The sequence below is a fragment of the Ranitomeya imitator genome, chromosome 1 (genome assembly GCF_032444005.1).
Source record: "Ranitomeya imitator isolate aRanImi1 chromosome 1, aRanImi1.pri, whole genome shotgun sequence".
Lineage (NCBI taxonomy): Eukaryota > Metazoa > Chordata > Amphibia > Anura > Dendrobatidae > Ranitomeya > Ranitomeya imitator.
The window spans coordinates 1,171,395,926-1,171,415,344 of record NC_091282.1 but is presented as its reverse complement, the minus strand read 5'-3'; the positions used below and the strand labels follow the sequence as shown (position 1 = coordinate 1,171,415,344).

The window sequence follows — 19,419 nt, the reverse complement described above, 5'->3', positions numbered from 1 at the left end:
GTATGTTAAACCTTAAATCACTCAAACTGCCCCATTTTACTCTGATGAAAGCTTTACATCCCCTTGGCATTCTTTCAAGCATCTTTTTCATGTGTTTGCTTGGAATGGCTTCCAACATTCTTCACGGAGTTCCAGGAGGGTTAAGCACTTGTTGGCTGCTTTGTCTCCACTCTGTGGTTCATCTGATCCCACACCATATCAATTGGGTTGAAGTCAGGTAGTTGTGGAAGCCATGTCATCTGAAGAAGCTCTCTATCTCTCTCCATCTTGGTCATATTGCCCTTATTTAGAATGGAGGTGTGATTTGGGTCTTTATCCTGTTGCAACACACATGGTGATCCCAGTAAGTGCAAATCAGATGGCATGGCATGCCCCTACAGAATGCTGTGGTAGCCATGCCGGGTAAGTGTGCCATGAATTTTTAATAAATCACCGTCAGTATCATCTACAAAACACCCTACACCATCACATCTTACCTCCATGCTTTACTTTGGGCACCAAAAATGTAGATACATTCACTGACCTTTTCTGTGTCTCACTAAGATATGGCAGTTGGCACCATGAATCTCAAATTTTAACGTAAGACCACAGCACAGATTTCCACTGAACAAATGTCCAGTTTTTGTGTTTTCATTTCTTCCAAGCAATTCTCTTTGTGTTTGCAGGCTTCAGTAATAGAGTATTGCTTCTTTGAAGGAAACAAAACAAAGTTTGATTCTCACAGTCTCCCACTGGACAGTTGATGTTGAGATGTGTATGCTAATTCTTACCTACCTATTATTTATGAAGGCTGTTGTCTAAGGTGCTGTCAATTTGTGGTCTTTGAGGCTGGTAACTCTGATAAACTTATCCTATGCAGCATAGGTCTTTCTTCCTTGTGGTCCATGTGTGGGACAGTTTCATCATAGTGTTTAATGGTTTTCATGACTACACTTGAGGATACATTGAAGGTTGTATCAATTTTGTAGATTGATTGACGTTCATGCTTTAAAGTAATGATGAATAGTCTTCTTTTTAGTTGAGTGGTCCTTTCTATATTCTGACTTAGATCATTTGTGTAATATGGCTCATCAATGTATGAAGCTGTGTGCCTACTCTGCCTCGGCAAAACACACCAACGGTCACAAACACTTTCCGAAGGCCAGTGATTACACAAATAATCTCTTGCTGAGGCAAACCTGTTCTTTGGAAGCCATTCCAGGTGACGACCCGATGAAGCTTCTTGAGAGAATTACAAGAGGGGAGGGGCAAAGCTGTCATCAGAGTAAAAGGAGGGGATTTTGAGCAACTTAAGCTATAACACATATTCTGATTTGCTTCATGCATATTTCTTTACTCCTTGTTTTCATATTTGTTTCTTTGTTGTGTTTCTGCCTTCAGTCTGACTCTATAATGTGCACATTCCTATAAGATAATGGAAAACCATTGCATGAACCCATGTAATCCAACACGCACACAGATATATGTGTATATATCCAAATATACTCGTGTATATATATATATATATATATATATATATACACACACAAATATAAACTGTATATATACAGTATGTTATATAATATGTGCCCTGCTGACATCCTCATTCGGATTTCTCCCTTCAGATTACATCAGGTTCACTTTTTACTATTTTTCCTTCTTTTCTTTTGTATACAATCCAAATGTTTTTCATATTTCACCATAAATTCTTGAGTACAGTGAAATACCGCAGCCAATGGAAGAGAAATTATTGGAATAATAATTATTGGAATAAGACAATTTTTCCATACATCATAGGAAAGTCTCTTACCTCTTTAGTGATATATCCATCTTTATTAATATCATATAAATTAAATGCCCAGTTCAGTTTTTCTTGGATTGTCCCTCTAAGCAGAGTAGAAAGTCCCATTACAAAGTCCTACAGAGACAAGATGGAAATATGAAAAAGTAAGGAGCCAACAACTACTGGCTGTAAAGTTAAGTCTGCAAAACCCAATGAAGGAGCAAATGCTGCATATTTACAAAAACACTAAATCTGCGGCAAACCCCTTATAATCAGCTATATGACCCCTCGCTGTTGTATGTACCATCCTGTACACCAGCACATTGCTAAGTTTTTGCATCAAGGGTGAAATTAGCTCATTTTTAATATCACCTTCATCCCCTTTCTAAGGCACTTTATCAATTTCTCACCCCATGATTGCTAATAATGTAGTCTCATCTCCCATTGACGAAGCGCATAGGTTCACTTTGGGGCTCTTTCGTGAATGGAAAGGTCAGATTCTATCAGCTGCATGGATGCCTCTATGGAACATACAATCATGGATGCCTCTATGGCACATACAATCATGGGCGCCTCTATGGCACATACGATCATGGACGCCTCTATGGCACATACGCACATACACATACATCCTGCACCTTCCCCTTTAATGGTACAAACATCTCTGCTGCTCGCTGTTATCTGCCGCCTCTAATCCTGCACCTTCCCCTTTAATGTGCCTGTTGAATGTATGCTAAATGCATTTGTCGCTTTGTATTACTTACTGCTGTCCATCCATGCTGGGGTCACAGGAGATATTATTGTGTTCAAGGTGTTAGAGCATATGTTTGCAGCCAGGTCTAGTGCCTTTGATCTTGTAACCTCCCCCGGGGTGTTGGCCAATTGCTAATTTATCCCAAATAAGGACCCACAATCCCTCTCACCTGATCCTTTAGTCAGTCCTATAAATTTAGTAGCATCTTAAGGGGTGCACGCGTGTGGGGTCAGGCACGCGCATCCCTGCAGCAAAGCATCACGGCAGCTAAGCATACAGACGCCGCAGTTATTTCAACGGCAGTTAGTCACGGCAGGAGTCAGGAACCCACTCTATGTTCTGTTTCTTCTGGGTGTGTCTTCCGAGTAAGCACTTCTTATTACTTGGATCTAGCTTTTCTATTAACCCATCTTACTTCTTCGCCATGTTTACCTATGCCCCTACAGTGTTTGCTCCACTAGTCCTCTCTCTCCTTCGCTATCACAAATCCCCGCACTCTCTAACCTAATAATCATCTCCCCTTCCCTCTTACCTCCCCACCTGTCCTCCCCTGCTGACCTGCTCCTCAACCTCAAATCTGTCCAACAAACACATAAAACAAGTCGGCCACTCTCTTTCTCCCACCTGCTCGCTCTCTCTCCTTCTCCTCACTGCTGGAGACATATCTCCCATCCCTGGACCCCCACATCTCATACCTCCCATTACTACTCCCTCCTATCACTCCCTATCCAACATGAACTTCCGCAATCTTTCCAACATAAAACCCGTGCCTCTGACGCCCACCCCCCTGCTCCCTCTCTCTGGAGCACTCTGGAATGCCCGCTCAATCTGCAATAAGCTTCATGTGATTCACGACCTTTTTCTCTCCCGCAATCTTGCCTTCCTTGGCCTCACAGAAACATGGCTAACACCCTCTGACACCGCCTCCCCTGCTGCGCTGTGTTACGGAGGCCTCCACTTCACCCACACCCCTCGACCCGGCAACAAACATGGTGGAGGAGTGGGTCTTCTCCTTTCTTCAAACTGCACCTTTAACCCAATCCCACCTCTTCCCTCCCTTACCCTCCCCTCTTTTGAAGTCCATTCTGTCCGCATCTACTCTCCCTCCAACCTCCAAGTGGCCGTCATATACCGACCTCCGGGCCCGGCCACTGCCTTTATTGACCAATTCTCCACCTGGCTTCTTCACTTTCTCTCTGCTGACACTCCCACCATCATCATGGGTGACTTCAACATCCCCATTGATACCCTTCAGTCAACAGCCTCCAAACTTCTGTCCCTTACCTCATCCTTTGGACTTACCCAGTGGTCCTCCGCAGCCACCCACACGGATGGGCATACACTAGACCTGGTATTCACCCGTCTCTGCTCTCTATCTAACTTCACCACCTCCCCTCTCCCTCTATCCGACCACCATCTGCTCACCTTCTCATCCCTGTCCTCCTCACCAATCATCCATATCCAGCAACATGCGCACCCACGCAGAAACCTTGCACACCTAGACACCCACACACTCTCTGACTCCATCCTACCACTGGCATCCATATCCTCACTCCACGACACAGACAGTGCCGCTGCTTTCTACAATGCCACTCTCGCATCAGCTATTGACACGGTTGCCCCTCTCGTCCATGGCAGAGCGCGACGTATCAATAGACAACCTTGGCATAATAACACCACCAAAAATCTAAGGCAAGTGTCCAGGGTTGCGGAGCGGCGTTGGAAGAAAACACACTCGCAAGACGACTTCACTGTATTCAAACAAGCAACACTCGCTTTTAAATCTGCACTCACCTCTGCTAAACAGGCCTACTTCACAACCCTCGTATCTTCCCTATCCCACAACCCCAAACAGTTATTCAAAACATTTAACTCCCTCCTCCGCCCCCCACTGCCCCCTTCAACCTCCCTCATCTCTGCTGAGGACTTTGCCACACACTTTAAAAATAAGATCGACCAGACAAAGCAAGTCTTTATTGTTCAACCACCACAACCCCTTTGTATACCAGACCAATGCCCAAACCCCATAACCTCCCTATCCAACATCACTGAAGGGGGACTTAATTGTCTCCTCTCCAAATCCCACCTCACCACCTGTGCGCTCGACCCCATCCCATCCCACCTCCTCCCCAACCTCACCACCACACTTATCCCATCCCTAACCCACCTCTTCAACCTATCACTAACTTCTGGCACCTTCCCCTCGCCGTTCAAACATGCCACAATCACGCCTATCCTTAAAAAGCCAACCCTCGATCCAACTGCTATGTCCAGCTATCGCCCAATATCGCTGCTCCCATTTGCTTCCAAACTCCTGGAGCAGCACGTCCATGCTGAACTCTCCTCCCACCTCTCATCTAACTTGTTGTACGACAATCTACAATCTGGTTTCCGCCGCCATCACTCAACTGAGACTGCCCTGACCAAAATCACTAACGACCTACTTACCGCCAAAGCTACTGGACAATACTCTGTACTCCTCCTTCTAGACCTGTCCTCTGCTTTCGACACAGTTGACGACTGCCTCCTACTGCAGATGCTCTCCTCCTTTGGCATCAAAGACCTCACCCTATCCTGGATCGCCTCGTACCTTTCCAACCGCACATTCAGCGTCTCCCACTCCCATACTACCTCCTCATCCCACCCTCTCTCTGTTGGGAGTCCCCCAAGGCTCTGTTCTAGGACCCCTACTCTTCTCAATCTATACACTTGGCTTGGGACAACTCATAAAGTCCCATGGATTCCAGTACCACCTCTATGCTGATGACACTCAGATCTACCTCTCTGGCCCAGACGTCACCGCTCTGCTGTCCAGAATCCCAGAGTGCCTATCAGCCATATCCTCCTTTGCTTCCTCAAACTCAATGTGGACAAATCTGAACTCAACATCTTTCCTCCATCCCACAAATCTTCCTTACCTGACCTATCTATCGCAGTCAATGACATCATGCTTTCCCCTGTACCCGAAGTCCGCTGCCTCAGAGTAACCTTCGACTCTGCCCTGTCCTTCAAACCACACATCCAAGCTCTTTCCACCTCCTGTCGCCTCCAGCTCAAAAATATCTCCAGGATCCGTCCTTTCCTCAACCCCCAATCTACTAAAATGCTTGTGCACGCCCTCATCATTTCCCGCCTTGACTACTGCAACATCCTTTTCTGTGGCCTCCCTGCTAACACCCTTGCACCTCTCCAGTCCATCCTTAACTCTGCTGCCCGACTAATCCATCTCTCTCCTCGCTACTCCTCCGCTTCCCCCCTCTGCAAATCTCTTCACTGGCTCCCATTCCCTCAGCGTATCCAGTTCAAATTGCTAATACTGACCTACAAAGCCATCCACAACCTGTCTCCTCCATATATCTCTGAACTAATCTCTCGATATCTTCCCTCACGTGATCTCCGGTCCTCCCAAGACCTCCTTCTCTCCTCCACACTTATTCGCTCCTCATCCAATCGCCTCCAAGACTTCTCCCGACTATCCCCCATCCTCTGGAACTCTCTGCCCCAACACGTCCGACTATCAACCACAGTCGGATCCTTCAGACGGAACCTGAAAACTCATCTCTTCAGGAAAGCCTACAACCTGCACTGACACCGCTGCTGCCTCATCACTATCGAAGCTACCGCCTCACCAACACCGGAGCTACCGCCTCACCAACACCGGAGCTCCTGCAACCCTCAACCTACTGTCTCCTTCCCCATAATCCTGTAGAATGTAAGCCCGCAAGGGCAGGATCCTCGCCCCTCTGTATCAGTCCGTCATTGTTAGTTTGTTTACTGTATGTGATATTTGTAACTTGTATGTAACCCCTTCTCATGTACAGCACCATGGAATCAATGGTGCTATATAAATAAATAATAATAATAATAATAATACGATCATGGACGCCGCTATGGCACATACGATCATGGACGCCTCTATGGCACATGCAATCATGGACCCCTCTATGGCACATGCAATCATGGACCCCTCTATGGCACATACAATCATGGATGCCTCTATGGCACGTACAATCATGGAAGCCTCTATAGTACATACAATCATGGACCCCTCTATGGCACATACATTCATGCATGCCTCTATGGCACATACAATCATGAATGCCTCTATGGCACATACAACCGTGGACCCCTTTATGGCACATACAATCATGGACGCCTCTATGGCACATACGATGATGGACCCCTCTATGGCACATACGATCATGGACGCCTCTATGGCACATGAAATCATGAACGCCTCTATGGCACATACATGTTGTGAATTCTGCTCTTGGGCTCCCTCCGGTGGTTGTAAGTGGCACTTTTGTGAGTTCTGCTCTTGGGCTCCCTCCGGTGGTTTTAAGTGGAATGGCTGCTCCTTGGATTTAGTAGTCTGCAGCTGCTTCCACTAATTGTCTTTCTGCTCGGCTTTTATTCCTGGCTCTTCTCTTCAGCCAGTGCCACTTGTCAATGTTTCCTGGCTGGATTCACATCTCTGCTTGGATTTCCTTGATTTCCTGACCAGTTCAGCAAGATAAGTCCTGGCTTGCTCATTTCTGTCCACATCTTGTGGACTTATTGTTCTGTGCATTCTATGTTTTGTCCAGCTTGTCAGTATGGATTATTTCTGTTAGCTGGAAGCTCTGGGAAGCAGATTTACCCTCCACACCTTTAGTCAGGTGTGGAGATTTTTGTAAACTCTGTGTGGACTTTTTGTAGTTTTTATACTGACCGCACAGTATCCTTTCCTGTCCTATCTAGCTAGTATGGCCTCCTATGCTAAGATCTGATTTCATTTCTGCGTATGTTATTTTCCCCTCCTCTCACCGTCAATATTTGTCGGGGGCTATCTTTCCTTTGGGAATTTTCTCTGAGGCAAGATAGGTTTCCTTTTTCCATCTTTAGGGGAAGTTAGATCTTAGGCTGTGCCGAGGGGTCTAGGGAGTGTCAGGTACCCCCCACGGCTATTTCTAGTTGCGCTGCTAGGTTCAGGGTTTGCGGTCAGTACAGATACCACCTCCTTCAGAGCTTGTCCCATGTTGCTCCTAAACCACCAGATCATAACAGTACAAGTGGCCAAAAATGAATTAAATGCATCTCAAAAGAAGGAAAAGAAAGTTCTGAACCATTTTTTTTTCCGTGCTCTGTTTTGTCTCTTTTTTCCTCTTGATCTCTGGGTGGTTCGGGATTTATGCTCTGGCATGGATGTTCAGGGTTTGTTTTCTCGTGTGGATCAACTTGCTGCAAGAGTACAGAGTATCCAAGATTATGTTGTCCAGACTCCGGCTTTAGAGCCTAGAATTCCTACTCCTGATTTGTTTTTTGGGGACAGATCCAAGTTTTTGAACTTTAAAAATAACTGCAAATTGTTTTTTGCTTTGAAACCCCGTTCTTCTGGTGATCCCATTCAGCAAGTGAAAATCATCATATCCTTGCTGCGTGGTGACCCTCAAGACTGGGCATTGTCTCTTGAATCAGGGAATCCGGCATTATTGAATGTAGATGCATTATTTCAAGCGCTCGGATTATTGTATGACGAACCTAATTCTGTGGATCATGCAGAAAAAACCCTGTTGGCCCTGTGTCAAGGTCAGGAAGCGGCAGAATTATACTGCCAGAAATTTAGAAAATTGTCTGTGCTCACTAAATGGAATGAGGAGGCTCTGGCTGCAATTTTCAGAAAAGGTCTTTCTGAAGCCCTTAACCCCTTAGCGACCGCCGATACGCCTTTTAACGGCGGTCGCTAAGGGTACTTAAACCACAGCGCCGTCCCAGGTGGCCCCCCAATACTCACCTAGCTCCCCCGATGCTCCTCGTGTCTCCCGGTGGGCGCCGCCATCTTCAAAATGGCGGGCGCATGCGCAGTGCGTCCGCCGGCCGGCACCGGGAGAATCTTTGGGGTCTCGGCTGCCGGGGGTAGCCGAGACCCCAAAGAGCATGATTGGGGTCGGTTTTACCGACCCCTGTTTTGCGATCGCCGGTAATTAACTTTTTACCGGCGACCGCAAAAAAAAAAAAAGTAAAGTGTAATTCTCTGTCCTCTGATGTGATCACACATCAGAGGACAGAGAAAGAGGGGGATTCGGGGACCCTACAATACTCACCTGTGTCTCTGGATCCTCTTGCTGCTCAACCTGGCCGCCGGCAGAAGAAAATGGCGGGCGCATGCCCAGTGCGCCCGCCGTCTGTCTCCATCTGCCGGCCGGCAGGAGAACAGCAGTTGGGGCTAAAATTAGGGTTAGGGGTAGGGTTAGGGGTAGGGTTAGGGTTAAGGGTAGGGTTAAGGGTAGGGTTAGGGGTAGGGTTAGGGGTAGGGTTAGGGCTAGGGTTGGGGCTAAATTTAGGGTTAGGGTTGGGGCTAAATTTAGGGTTAGGGTTGGGGCTAAATTTAGGGTTAGGCTTCTTTCACACTTACGTCGGTATGGGGCCGTCGCAATGCGTCGGCCCGACATACCGACGCACGTTGTGAAAATTGTGCACAACGTGGGCAGCAGCTGTAGTTTTTCAACGCATCCGCTGCCCAATCTATGTCCTGGGGAGGAGGGGGCGGAGTTACGGCCACGCATGCGCGGTCAGAAATGGCGGATGCGACGTACAAAAAAACGTTTCATTGAACGTTTTTTTGTGCCGACGCTCCGCCAAAACACAACTGATCCAGTGCACGACGGACGCAACGTGTGGCCATCCGTCACGATCTGTCGGCAATACAAGTCTATGGGCAAAAAACGCATCCTGCGGGCACATTTGCAGGATCCGTTTCTTGTCCAAAACGACGTATTGCGACGGAATGCCAAACGACGCAAGTGTGAAAGTAGCCTTACGGCTAGGGTTAGGGTTGGGGCTAAAGTTAGGGCTAGGGTTGGGGCTAAAGTTAGGGTTAGAGCTGGGATTAGGGTTAGGGTTTGGATTAGGGTTGGTATTAGGGTTAGGGTTGGCATTAGGGTTACGCTTGGGATTAGGGTTAGGTTTGGGATTAGGGTTAAGGTTAGGGTTGTTATTAGGGGTGTATTGGGATTAGGGTTAGGTTTGAGGTTAGGGTTGAGATTAGGATTAGGGGTGTGTTGGATTTAGGGTTTTGATTAGGGTTATGGTTAGGGTTGACATTAGGGTTGTTTTGGGGTAAGGGTTGTGATTATGGTTAGGGTTAGTGATTAGGATTATGGATCAGGTTGGGATTAGGGTTAGGGGTGTGTTGGGGTTAGGGTTGGAGCTAGAATTGGGGGGTTTCCACTGTTTAGGTACATCAGGGTGTCTCCAAACACGACAGCCAATTTTGCGCTCAAAAAGTCAAATGGTGCTCCCTCCCTTCTGAGCTCTGCCGTGCGCCCAAACAGTGGGTTACCCCCACATATGGGGCATCAGCGTACTCAGGATAAATTGGACAACAACTTCTGGGGTCCAATTTCTCTTGTTACCCTTGTGAAAATAAAAACTTGGGGGCTACAATATCTTTTTTGTGAAAAAAAAATATTTTTTATTTTCACCACTCTGCATTCTAAACTTCTGTGAAGCACTTGGGCATTCAAAGTTCTCAACACACATCTAGATAAGTTCCTTGGGGGGTCTAGTTTCCAAAATGGGGTCACTTGTGGGGGGTTACTACAGTTTAGGTACATCAGGGGCACTGCAATCGCAACATAATGCCCACAGACCATTCTATCAAAGTCTGCATTCCAAAAAGGCGCTCCTTCCCTTCCGAGCTCTGCCGTGCGCCCAAACAGTGGTTTACCCCCACATATGCGGTACCAGCATACTCAGGACAAATTGGACAACAACTTTTGTGGTCCAATTTCTCTTGTTACCCTTGTGAAAATAAAAACTTGGGGGCTAAAAAATCTATTTTGTGGAAAAAAAAAATATTTTTTATTTTCACGGCTCTGCATTATAAACTTCTGTGAAGCACTTGGGCATTCAAGGTTCTCACCACACATCTAGATAAGTTCCATGGGGGGTCTAGTTTCCAAAATGGGGTCACTTGTGGGGGATTTCTACTGTTTAGGCACATCAGGGGCTCTCCAAACGCGACATGGCGTCCGATCTCAATTCCAGCCAATTCTACATTGAAAAAGTAAAACGGCACTCTTTCTCTTCCAAGCTCTGCGGTGCGCCCAAACAGTGGTTTACCCCCACATATTGGGTATCGACGTACTCAGGAGAAATTGCACAACAACTTTAGTGGTCTAATTTCTTCTGTTACCCTTGTGAAAATAAAAACTTGTGGGCAAAAAGATCATTTTTGTAGAAAAAATGCAATTTTTTTTTTCACGGCTCTACGTTATAAACTTCTGTGAAGCACATGGGGGTTCAAAGTGCTCGCCACACATCTAGATAAGTTCCTTAAGGGGTCTAGTTTCCAAAATGGTGTCACTTGTGGGGGGTTTCCACTGTTTAGGCACATCAGGGGCTCTCCAAACGCGACATGGCATCCAATCTCAATTTCAGACAATTCTACATTGAAAAAGTAAAACGGCGCTTCTTCACTTCCAAGCTCTGCGGTGCGCCCAAACAGTGGTTTACCCTCACATATGGGGTATCGACGTATTCAGGAGAAATCGCACAACAACTTTTGTGGTCTAATTTCTCCTGTTACCCTTGTGAAAATAAGAATTTGTGGGCGAAAAGATCATTTTTGTGTAAACAAAAGCGATTTTTTATTTTCACGGCTCTACATTATAAACTTCTGTGAAGCACTTGGGGGTTCAAAGTGCTCACCACACATCTAGGTAAGTTCCTTAAGGGGTCTAGTTTCCAAAATGGTGTCACTTGTGGGGGGTTTCCACTGTTTAGGCACATCAGGGGCTCTCTAAACGTGACATGGCGTCCGATCTCAATTCCAGCCAATTCTGCATTGAAAAAGTCAAACGGCGCTCCTTCACTTCTAAGTTCTGCGGTGCGCCCAAAAAGTGGTTTACCCCCACATATGGGGTATTGGCGTATTCAGGAGAAATTGCATAACAAAATTTATGGTTACATTTCTGTTTTTACACTTGTGAAAATAAAAAAATGGTTCTGAATTAAGATGTTTGCAAAAAAAAGTTAAATGTTCATTTTTTCCTTCCACATTGTTTCAGTTCCTGTGAAGCACGTAAAGGGTTAATAAACTTCTTGAATGTGGTTTTGAGAACCTTGAGGGGTGTAGTTTTTAGAATGGTGTCACACTTCATTATTTTCTATCATATAGACCCCTCAAAATGACTTCAAATGTGACGTGGTCCCTAAAAAAAAATGGTGTTGTAAAAATGAGAAATTGCTGGTCAACTTTTAACCCTTATAACTCCCTAACAAAAAAAAATTTTGTTTCCAAAATTGTGCTGATGTAAAGTAGACATGTGGGAAATGTTATTTATTAACTATTTTTCGTGACATATCTCTCTGATTTAAGGGCATAAAAATACAAAGTTTGAAAATTGCAAAATTTTAAAAATTTTCGCCATATTTCTGTTTTTTTCATAAATGATCGCAAGTAATATCGAAGAAATGTTACCACTAACATGAAGTACAATATGTCGTGAAAAAACAATCTCAGAATCAGCGGGATCCGTTGAAGCGTTCCAGAGTTATAACCTCATAAAGTGACAGTGGTCAGAATTGCAAAAATTGGCCTGGTCATTAAGTACCAAATTGGCTCTGTCACTAAGGGGTTAAAGATGTTATGGTGGGCTTCCCTACGCCAACTGGTTTGAGCGAATCTATGTCTCTAGCCATTCAGATTGATCGGCGTCTGCGCGAGCACAAAGCTGTGCACCATATGGCAGTGTCATCTGAGCAGAGTCATGAGCCTATGCAATGTGATAGGATTTTGACTAGAACAGAACGGCAGGAATTCAGACGTCAGAATAGGCTGTGTTTTTACTGTGGTGATTTTGCTCATGTTATTTCTGATTGCCCTAAGCCTACTAAGAGGGTCGCTAGGTCTGTTACCATTTGTACTATACAGCTTAAATTTCTCTTATCTGTGACCCTGATTTGCTCATTGTCGTCCTTTTCTGTCATGGCATTTGTGGATTCAGGCGCTGCCCTGAACTTAATGGACTTAGAATTCGCCAGGCGCTGTGGTTTTTCCTTGCAGCCTTTGCAGATCCCTATTCCTTTGAGGGGTATTGATGCTACACCATTGGCCAAGGATAAACCTCAGTACTGGACGCAGATGACTATGTACATGGCTCCAGCACATCAGGCAGATTGCCGTTTTCTGGTGTTGCATAACCTGCATGATGTTGTTGTACTGGGTTTTCCATGGTTACAGGAACATAATCCGGTGCTGGATTGGAAAACTATGTCTGTGACTAGTTGGGGTACATAGTGACGTTCCTTTGATGTCAATTTCCTCTTCCCCCTCTTCTGAGGTCCCTGAGTTTTTGTCGGATTTCCAGGATGTATTTGATGAGCCCAAGTCCAGTTCCCTTCCACCGCACAGGGACTGTGATTGTGCTATTAACTTGATTCCTGGCTGCAAGTTCCCTAAGGGCCGACTTTTCAATCTGTCTGTGCCAGAGCATGCCGCCATGCGGAGTTATGTTAAGGAGTCTTTGGAGAAGGGGCATATTCGGCCGTCTTCGTCACTATTGGGAGCGGGTTTCTTTTTTGTTGCTAAGAAGGATGGCTCCTTGAGACCCTGTATAGATTATCGTCTTCTTAAAAAGATCACGGTCAAATTCCAATACCCCTTGCCTTTGCTTTCTGATTTGTTTGCTCGGATTAAGGGGGCTAAGTGGTTTACTAAGATTGACCTTCGAGGGGCATATAATCTTGTTCGTATTAAACAGCGTGACGAATGGAAAACTGCATTTAATACGCCCGAAGGCCATTTTGAATACCTTGTGATGCCATTCGGGCTCTCTAATGCTCCATCTGTGTTCCAATCTTTCATGCATGATATTTTCCGCAATTATCTTGATAAATTCATGGTTGTATATTTGGATGATATTTTGATTTTTTCCGATGATTGGGAGTCTCATGTGAAGCAGGTCAGGATGGTATTCCAGATCCTTCGTGATAATGCTTTATTTGTGAAGGGGTCTAAGTGCCTATTCGGAGTTCAGAAGGTCTCTTTTTTGGGTTTTATTTTTTCTCCCTCGTCTATGGAAATGGATCCTGTGAAGGTCCAAGCCATTCATGACTGGATTCAACCCACATCTGTGAAGAGCTTTCAGAAATTTTTGGGCTTTGCTAATTTCTATCGCCGTTTCATTGCCAACTTTTCCAGTGTGGTTAAGCCCCTTACTGATTTGACGAAGAAAGGCGCTGATGTGACGAATTGGTCCTCTGCGGCCGTTGAGGCCTTTCAGGAGCTTAAACGCCGATTTACTTCTGCCCCTGTGTTGCGTCAGCCGGATGTTTCTCTTCCTTTTCAGGTTGAGGTTGACGCTTCTGAGATTGGGGCAGGGGCCGTTTTGTCTCAGAGGAATTCTGATGGTTCTTTGATGAAACCGTGTGCTTTTTTTTCCAGAAATTTTTCGCCTGCGGAGCGCAATTATGATGTCGGCAATCGTGAGTTGTTGGCTATGAAGTGGGCATTTGAGGAGTGGCGACATTGGCTTGAGGGAGCCAAGCACCGCATTGTGGTCTTGACTGATCATAAGAATCTGATTTACCTCGAGTCGGCCAAGCGGCTGAACCCTAGACAGGCTCGATGGTCCCTGTTTTTCTCTCGTTTTGATTTTGTGGTCTCGTATCTTCCGGGTTCTAAGAATGTTAAGGCTGATGCCCTCTCTAGGAGTTTTTTGCCTGATTCTCCTGGAGTCCTTGAGCCGGTTGGCATTCTTAAGGAGGGGGTGATTCTTTCTGCCATCTCCCCTGATTTGCGGCGGGTGCTTCAGCAATTTCAGGCTGATAAACCTGATCGCTGTCCTGTGGGGAGGCTGTTTGTTCCTGATAGATGGACAAGTAGGGTAATTTCTGAGGTTCATTGTTCAATGTTGGCTGGTCATCCTGGGATTTTTGGTACCAGAGATTTGGTTGCTAGGTCCTTTTCGTGGCCTTCCTTGTCGCGGGATGTGCGTGCTTTTGTGCAGTCCTGTGGGACTTGCGCCTGGGCCAAGCCTTGCTGTTCCCGCGCTAGTGTGTTGCTTTTGCCTTTGCCTGTCCCTGAGAGGCCCTGGACGCATATCTCCATGGATTTTATTTTGGATCTTCCTGTTTCTCAGAAGATGTCTGTTATCTGGGTGGTTTGTGACCGCTTCTCTAAAATGGTCCATTTGGTGCCTTTGCCTAAGTTGCCTTCCTCCTCTGATTTGGTTCCATTGTTTTTTCAGCATGTGGTTCGTTTGCATGGCATTCCTGAGAATATTGTGTCTGACAGAGGTTCTCAGTTTGTCTCTAGGTTTTGGCGGGCCTTTTGTGCTAGGATGGGCATTGATTTGTCTTTTTCTTCGGTGTTTCATCCTCAGACTAATAGCCAAACTGAGAGAACTAATCAGACCTTGGAAACCTATTTGAGATGCTTTGTGTCTGCTGATCAGGTTGATTGGGTGGCTTTCTTGCCGTTGGCCGAGTTTGCCCTTAATAATAGGGCTAGTTCGGCTACTTTGGTTTCACCTTTCTTTTGTAATTTTGGTTTTCATCCTCGTTTTTATTCTGGGCAGTTTGAGCCTTCTGATTGTCCTGGTGTGGATTCTGTGTTGGACAGGCTGCAGTAGATTTGGACTCATGTGGTGGACAATTTGACTTTGTCTCAGGAAAAGGCTCAACGTTTTGCTAACCGCCGTCGGTGTGTTGGTCCCCGGCTTCGTGTGGGGGATTTGGTTTGGTTGTCTTCTCGTCATGTTCCTATGAAGGTTTCTTCCCCTAAGTTTAAGCCTCGGTTTATTGGTCCTTATAAGATTTCTGAAATTATCAATCCGGTGTCTTTTCGTTTGGCTCTTCCAGCCTCTTCTGCCATTCATAATGTTTTCCATAGATCTTTGTTGCGGAGATATGTGGTGCCCGTTGTTCCCTCGGTTGATCCTCCTGCCCCGGTGTTGGTTGAGGGAGAGTTGGAATATAAGGTTGAGAAAATTTTGGATTCTCGTTTTTCGAGGCGGAGGCTTCAGTATCTTGTCAAGTGGAAGGGTTATGGCCAGGAGGATAATTCTTGGGTTGTTGCCTCCGATGTCCATGCCGCCGATTTGGTTCGTGCTTTTCATTTGGCTCGTCCTGATCGGCCTGGGGGCTCTGGTGAGGGTTCGGTGACCCCTCCTCAAGGGGGGGGGGGTACTGTTGTGAATTCCGCTCTTGGGCTCCCTCCGGTGGTTGTAAGTGGCACTTTTGTGAGTTCTGCTCTTGGGCTCCCTCCGGTGGTTTTAAGTGGAATGGCTGCTCCTTGGATTTAGTAGTCTGCAGCTGCTTCCACTAATTGTCTTTCTGCTCGGCTTTTATTCCTGGCTCTTCTCTTCAGCCAGTGCCACTTGTCAATGTTTCCTGGCTGGATTCACATCTCTGCTTGGATTTCCTTGATTTCCTGACCAGTTCAGCAAGATAAGTCCTGGCTTTGCTCATTTCTGTCCACATGTTGTGCACTTAATGTTCTGTGCATTCTATGTTTTGTCCAGCTTGTCAGTATGGATTATTTCTGTTAGCTGGAAGCTCTGGGAAGCAGATTTACCCTCCACACCTTTAGTCAGGTGTGGAGATTTTTGTAAACTCTGTGTGGACTTTTTGTAGTTTTTATACTGACCGCACAGTATCCTTTCCTGTCCTATCTATCTAGCTAGTATGGCCTCCTATGCTAAGATCTGATTTCATTTCTGCATGTTATTTTCCCCTCCTCTCACCGTCAATATTTGTGGGGGGCTATCTTTCCTTTGGGGATTTTCTCTGAGGCAAGATAGGTTTCCTGTTTCCATCTTTAGGGGAAGTTAGATCTTAGGCTGTGCCGAGGGGTCTAGGGAGTGTCAGGTACCCCCCACGGCTATTTCTAGTTGCGCTGCTAGGTTCAGGGTTTGCGGTCAGTACAGATACCATCTCCTTCAGAGCTTGTCCCATGTTGCTCCTAAACCACCAGATCATAACACATACAATCATGGACCCCTCTATGGCACATACAATCATGAACGCCTCTATGGCACATACAATCATGGAAGCCTCTATGGCACATACAATCATGGATGCCTGTATGGCACATACGATCATGAACGCCTCCATAGCACATACAATCATGGACCTCTCTATGGTACATGCAATCATGGAACCCTCTATGGCACATGCAATCATGGACCCCTCTATGGCACATACAATCATGGATGCCTCTATGGCACATACAATCATGGACACCTCTATGACACATACAATCATGGACCCCTCTATGGCACATACGATCATGGATGCCTCTATGGCACATACAATCATGAACGCCTTTATGGCACATACAACCATGGACACCTCTATGGCACATACAATCATGGACGCCTCCATAGCACATACAATCATGGATGCCTCTATGGCACATACAATCATGGACACCTCTATGGCACATACAATCATGGACACCTCTATGGCACATACAATCATGAACACCTCTATGGCACATACAATCATGGACGCCTGTATGGCACGTACAATCATGGATGCCTCTATGGCACATACAATCATGGACCTCTCTATGGCACATACGATCATGGACGCCGTTATGATCCGGTGACCTTGGAGCAGCATGAAAACTTTCACTGGAGTAGGTGGTAACTATACTGACCGCAAATCCTGATCTTAACACCGCAACTAGAAGTAGCCGTGGGATGTACCTAACAAATCCTAGATACCTCGTCACAGCCGGAGGACTAAATACCCCTATAGATAGAAATAGGAATACTATCTTGCCTCAGAGCAGAACCCCAAAGGATAGGTAGCCCCCCACAAATATTGGCTGTGAGTAGGAGAGGAAAGACAAACACAGGCAGAAAAACAGGATTTAGCACAAGAGGCCACACTAACTAAAATAGGAAAGGATAGGACAGAGTTCTGTGCGGTCAGTATTAAAACCCTTCCAAAAATATCCACAGCAGATTATACAAAAAGTTCCTCCATCTAACTAAAGACGTGGAATGTATATTTGCAACTCTAGAGAATCCTAAATTCAGAGCAGGAATACAATCAAAAAACAAGCACACAGCTTATGTGCCATAGAAAAAGAAACAGACACTTATCTTTGCTGAATTGGCAGCTAAGCAGGAGAAGCCATACAGAGATCCAACACATCCCAAGAAACATTGACAACTGGAAAGGACTAATGAGTCCTGCAAACCTAAATACCCGAGTCAGAATTGCAATTAGCAGATACACCTGTCCAAGACTGCAACCCAGGGACAACTGCATTACCACCAACAACCACCGGAGGGAGCCCAAAAGCAGAATTCACAACAGGACGTCTCTATGGCACATACAATCATGGATGCCTCTATGGCACATACAACCATGGAAGCCTCTATGGCACATACGATCATGGACGCCTCTATGGCACATACGATCATGGACGCCTCTATGGCACATACAACCATGGACACCTCTATGGCACATACAACCATGGAAGCCTCTATGGCACATACAATCATGGACGCCTCTATGGCACATACAATCATGGACGTCTCTATGGTACATGCAATCATGGAAGCCTCTGTGGCACATACAATCATGGACCCCTCTAAGGCACATACAATCACGGACACCTCTCTGGCATATACAATCACGGACACCTCTATGCCACATACAATCTTGCCTGTGAACCTACCTAATCTTAGAATCATATCAACAGTAGCAAAGATATTACAAGCATGATATCCTGTCCTAAAAGGCATCAAGAAGTCTAAGTGACGAGCCACTGTGCCTCACCAATGTTACCTAGATTATTAGTAATACCTCTATGTACAGTGAAAACTCTCCCAAAAGGCTGTTTTTAAGAAGACCATCAGTAATTTTGTAAATAAGTTTAATTTTGCAAAAACAAGACCTATATTTTTACTCACATTGGTAGTCTCAAGCAGGTTGATATTAAGAGACCATCTTTTACATAACATAAGGGACAGGAGCGACATATAGCCTGCCAAATGGTTCAACTACACAGGTGCCCAGAGGAGAGGTGTGGCCCTTCACAACTACATTTTCAGAAGGAATAGAGAACCTGGGTTCTGTGCAGTAAACAACCTAAAGAATGTGAACAATTCCATTTTAGAACTGGGTGTGCAGCTTAGTGGTTGGGGAATAATATTGGGGGCTGGTTTTTCTACCTGCAGGATTGAGTTTGTTGAAGATCAGCCCAGGATGCGGCAGGTATTCATGATGATGTGACTGATGCTTTACTAACATGTTTATAATTTATTTGTGCAGTGATAATGGTGAGCATTCTGTGTGCTAATGATTGCCTGATGTTGACATGTGTGTGATGTTTGCGCTGTGATTGTGTGATATACCTTGTAGATTGTGAGCCCTCGCGGGCAGGGTCCTCTCTCCTCCTGTACCAGTTATGACTTGTATTGTTCAAGATTATTGTACTTGTTTATTATGTATACCCCTCCTCACATGTAAAGCGCCATGGAATAAATGGCGCTATAATAATAAATAATAATAATATACTGTATGCACTATGCTTGTGCAACAAGTGCACTGTACTTATGTGATATTTGTGCTGTGTGTTTATGTCTGTCTGATGTTTGTGTCCTTTGTAGGACGTGTGTGACGTGTGCGCTGTGCTTGTGTGACATATGTGCTGTGCTTTCATTAGTGCACGGTGCTTTTGTGATGTATGCACTGTACTTATGTGACATTTTCGCTCTTTTATAATTCCTGCACTGTGGTTGTGTGATGTATGTCATGTGCTTGTGTGATGTATGTACTGTGCATGTGTGATGTATGCACTGTGTGTGATGTATGCACTGTGCTCGTGTGATGTATGCACTGTGCTCGTGTGACGTATGCACTGTGTTTGTGTGATGTATGCACTGTGCTTGTGTGACAA

The 19,419-nt window shown here is 45.5% G+C and overlaps 1 protein-coding gene across 4 annotated transcripts in view; it reads right to left on the bottom strand.

The window, feature by feature from the left end:
• The window catches only part of KCNIP4 (potassium voltage-gated channel interacting protein 4), a 1,248,191-nt gene that overhangs the window by 48,441 nt on the left and 1,180,331 nt on the right, over nt 1–19,419 (bottom strand). For all 4 annotated transcript variants that reach the window (XM_069744678.1, XM_069744679.1, XM_069744677.1 and 1 more), the window contains one exon: nt 1,790–1,897. In XM_069744678.1, coding sequence (XP_069600779.1) covers nt 1,790–1,897 — 108 coding nt within the window. The remainder of the gene's footprint in view (nt 1–1,789; nt 1,898–19,419) is intronic.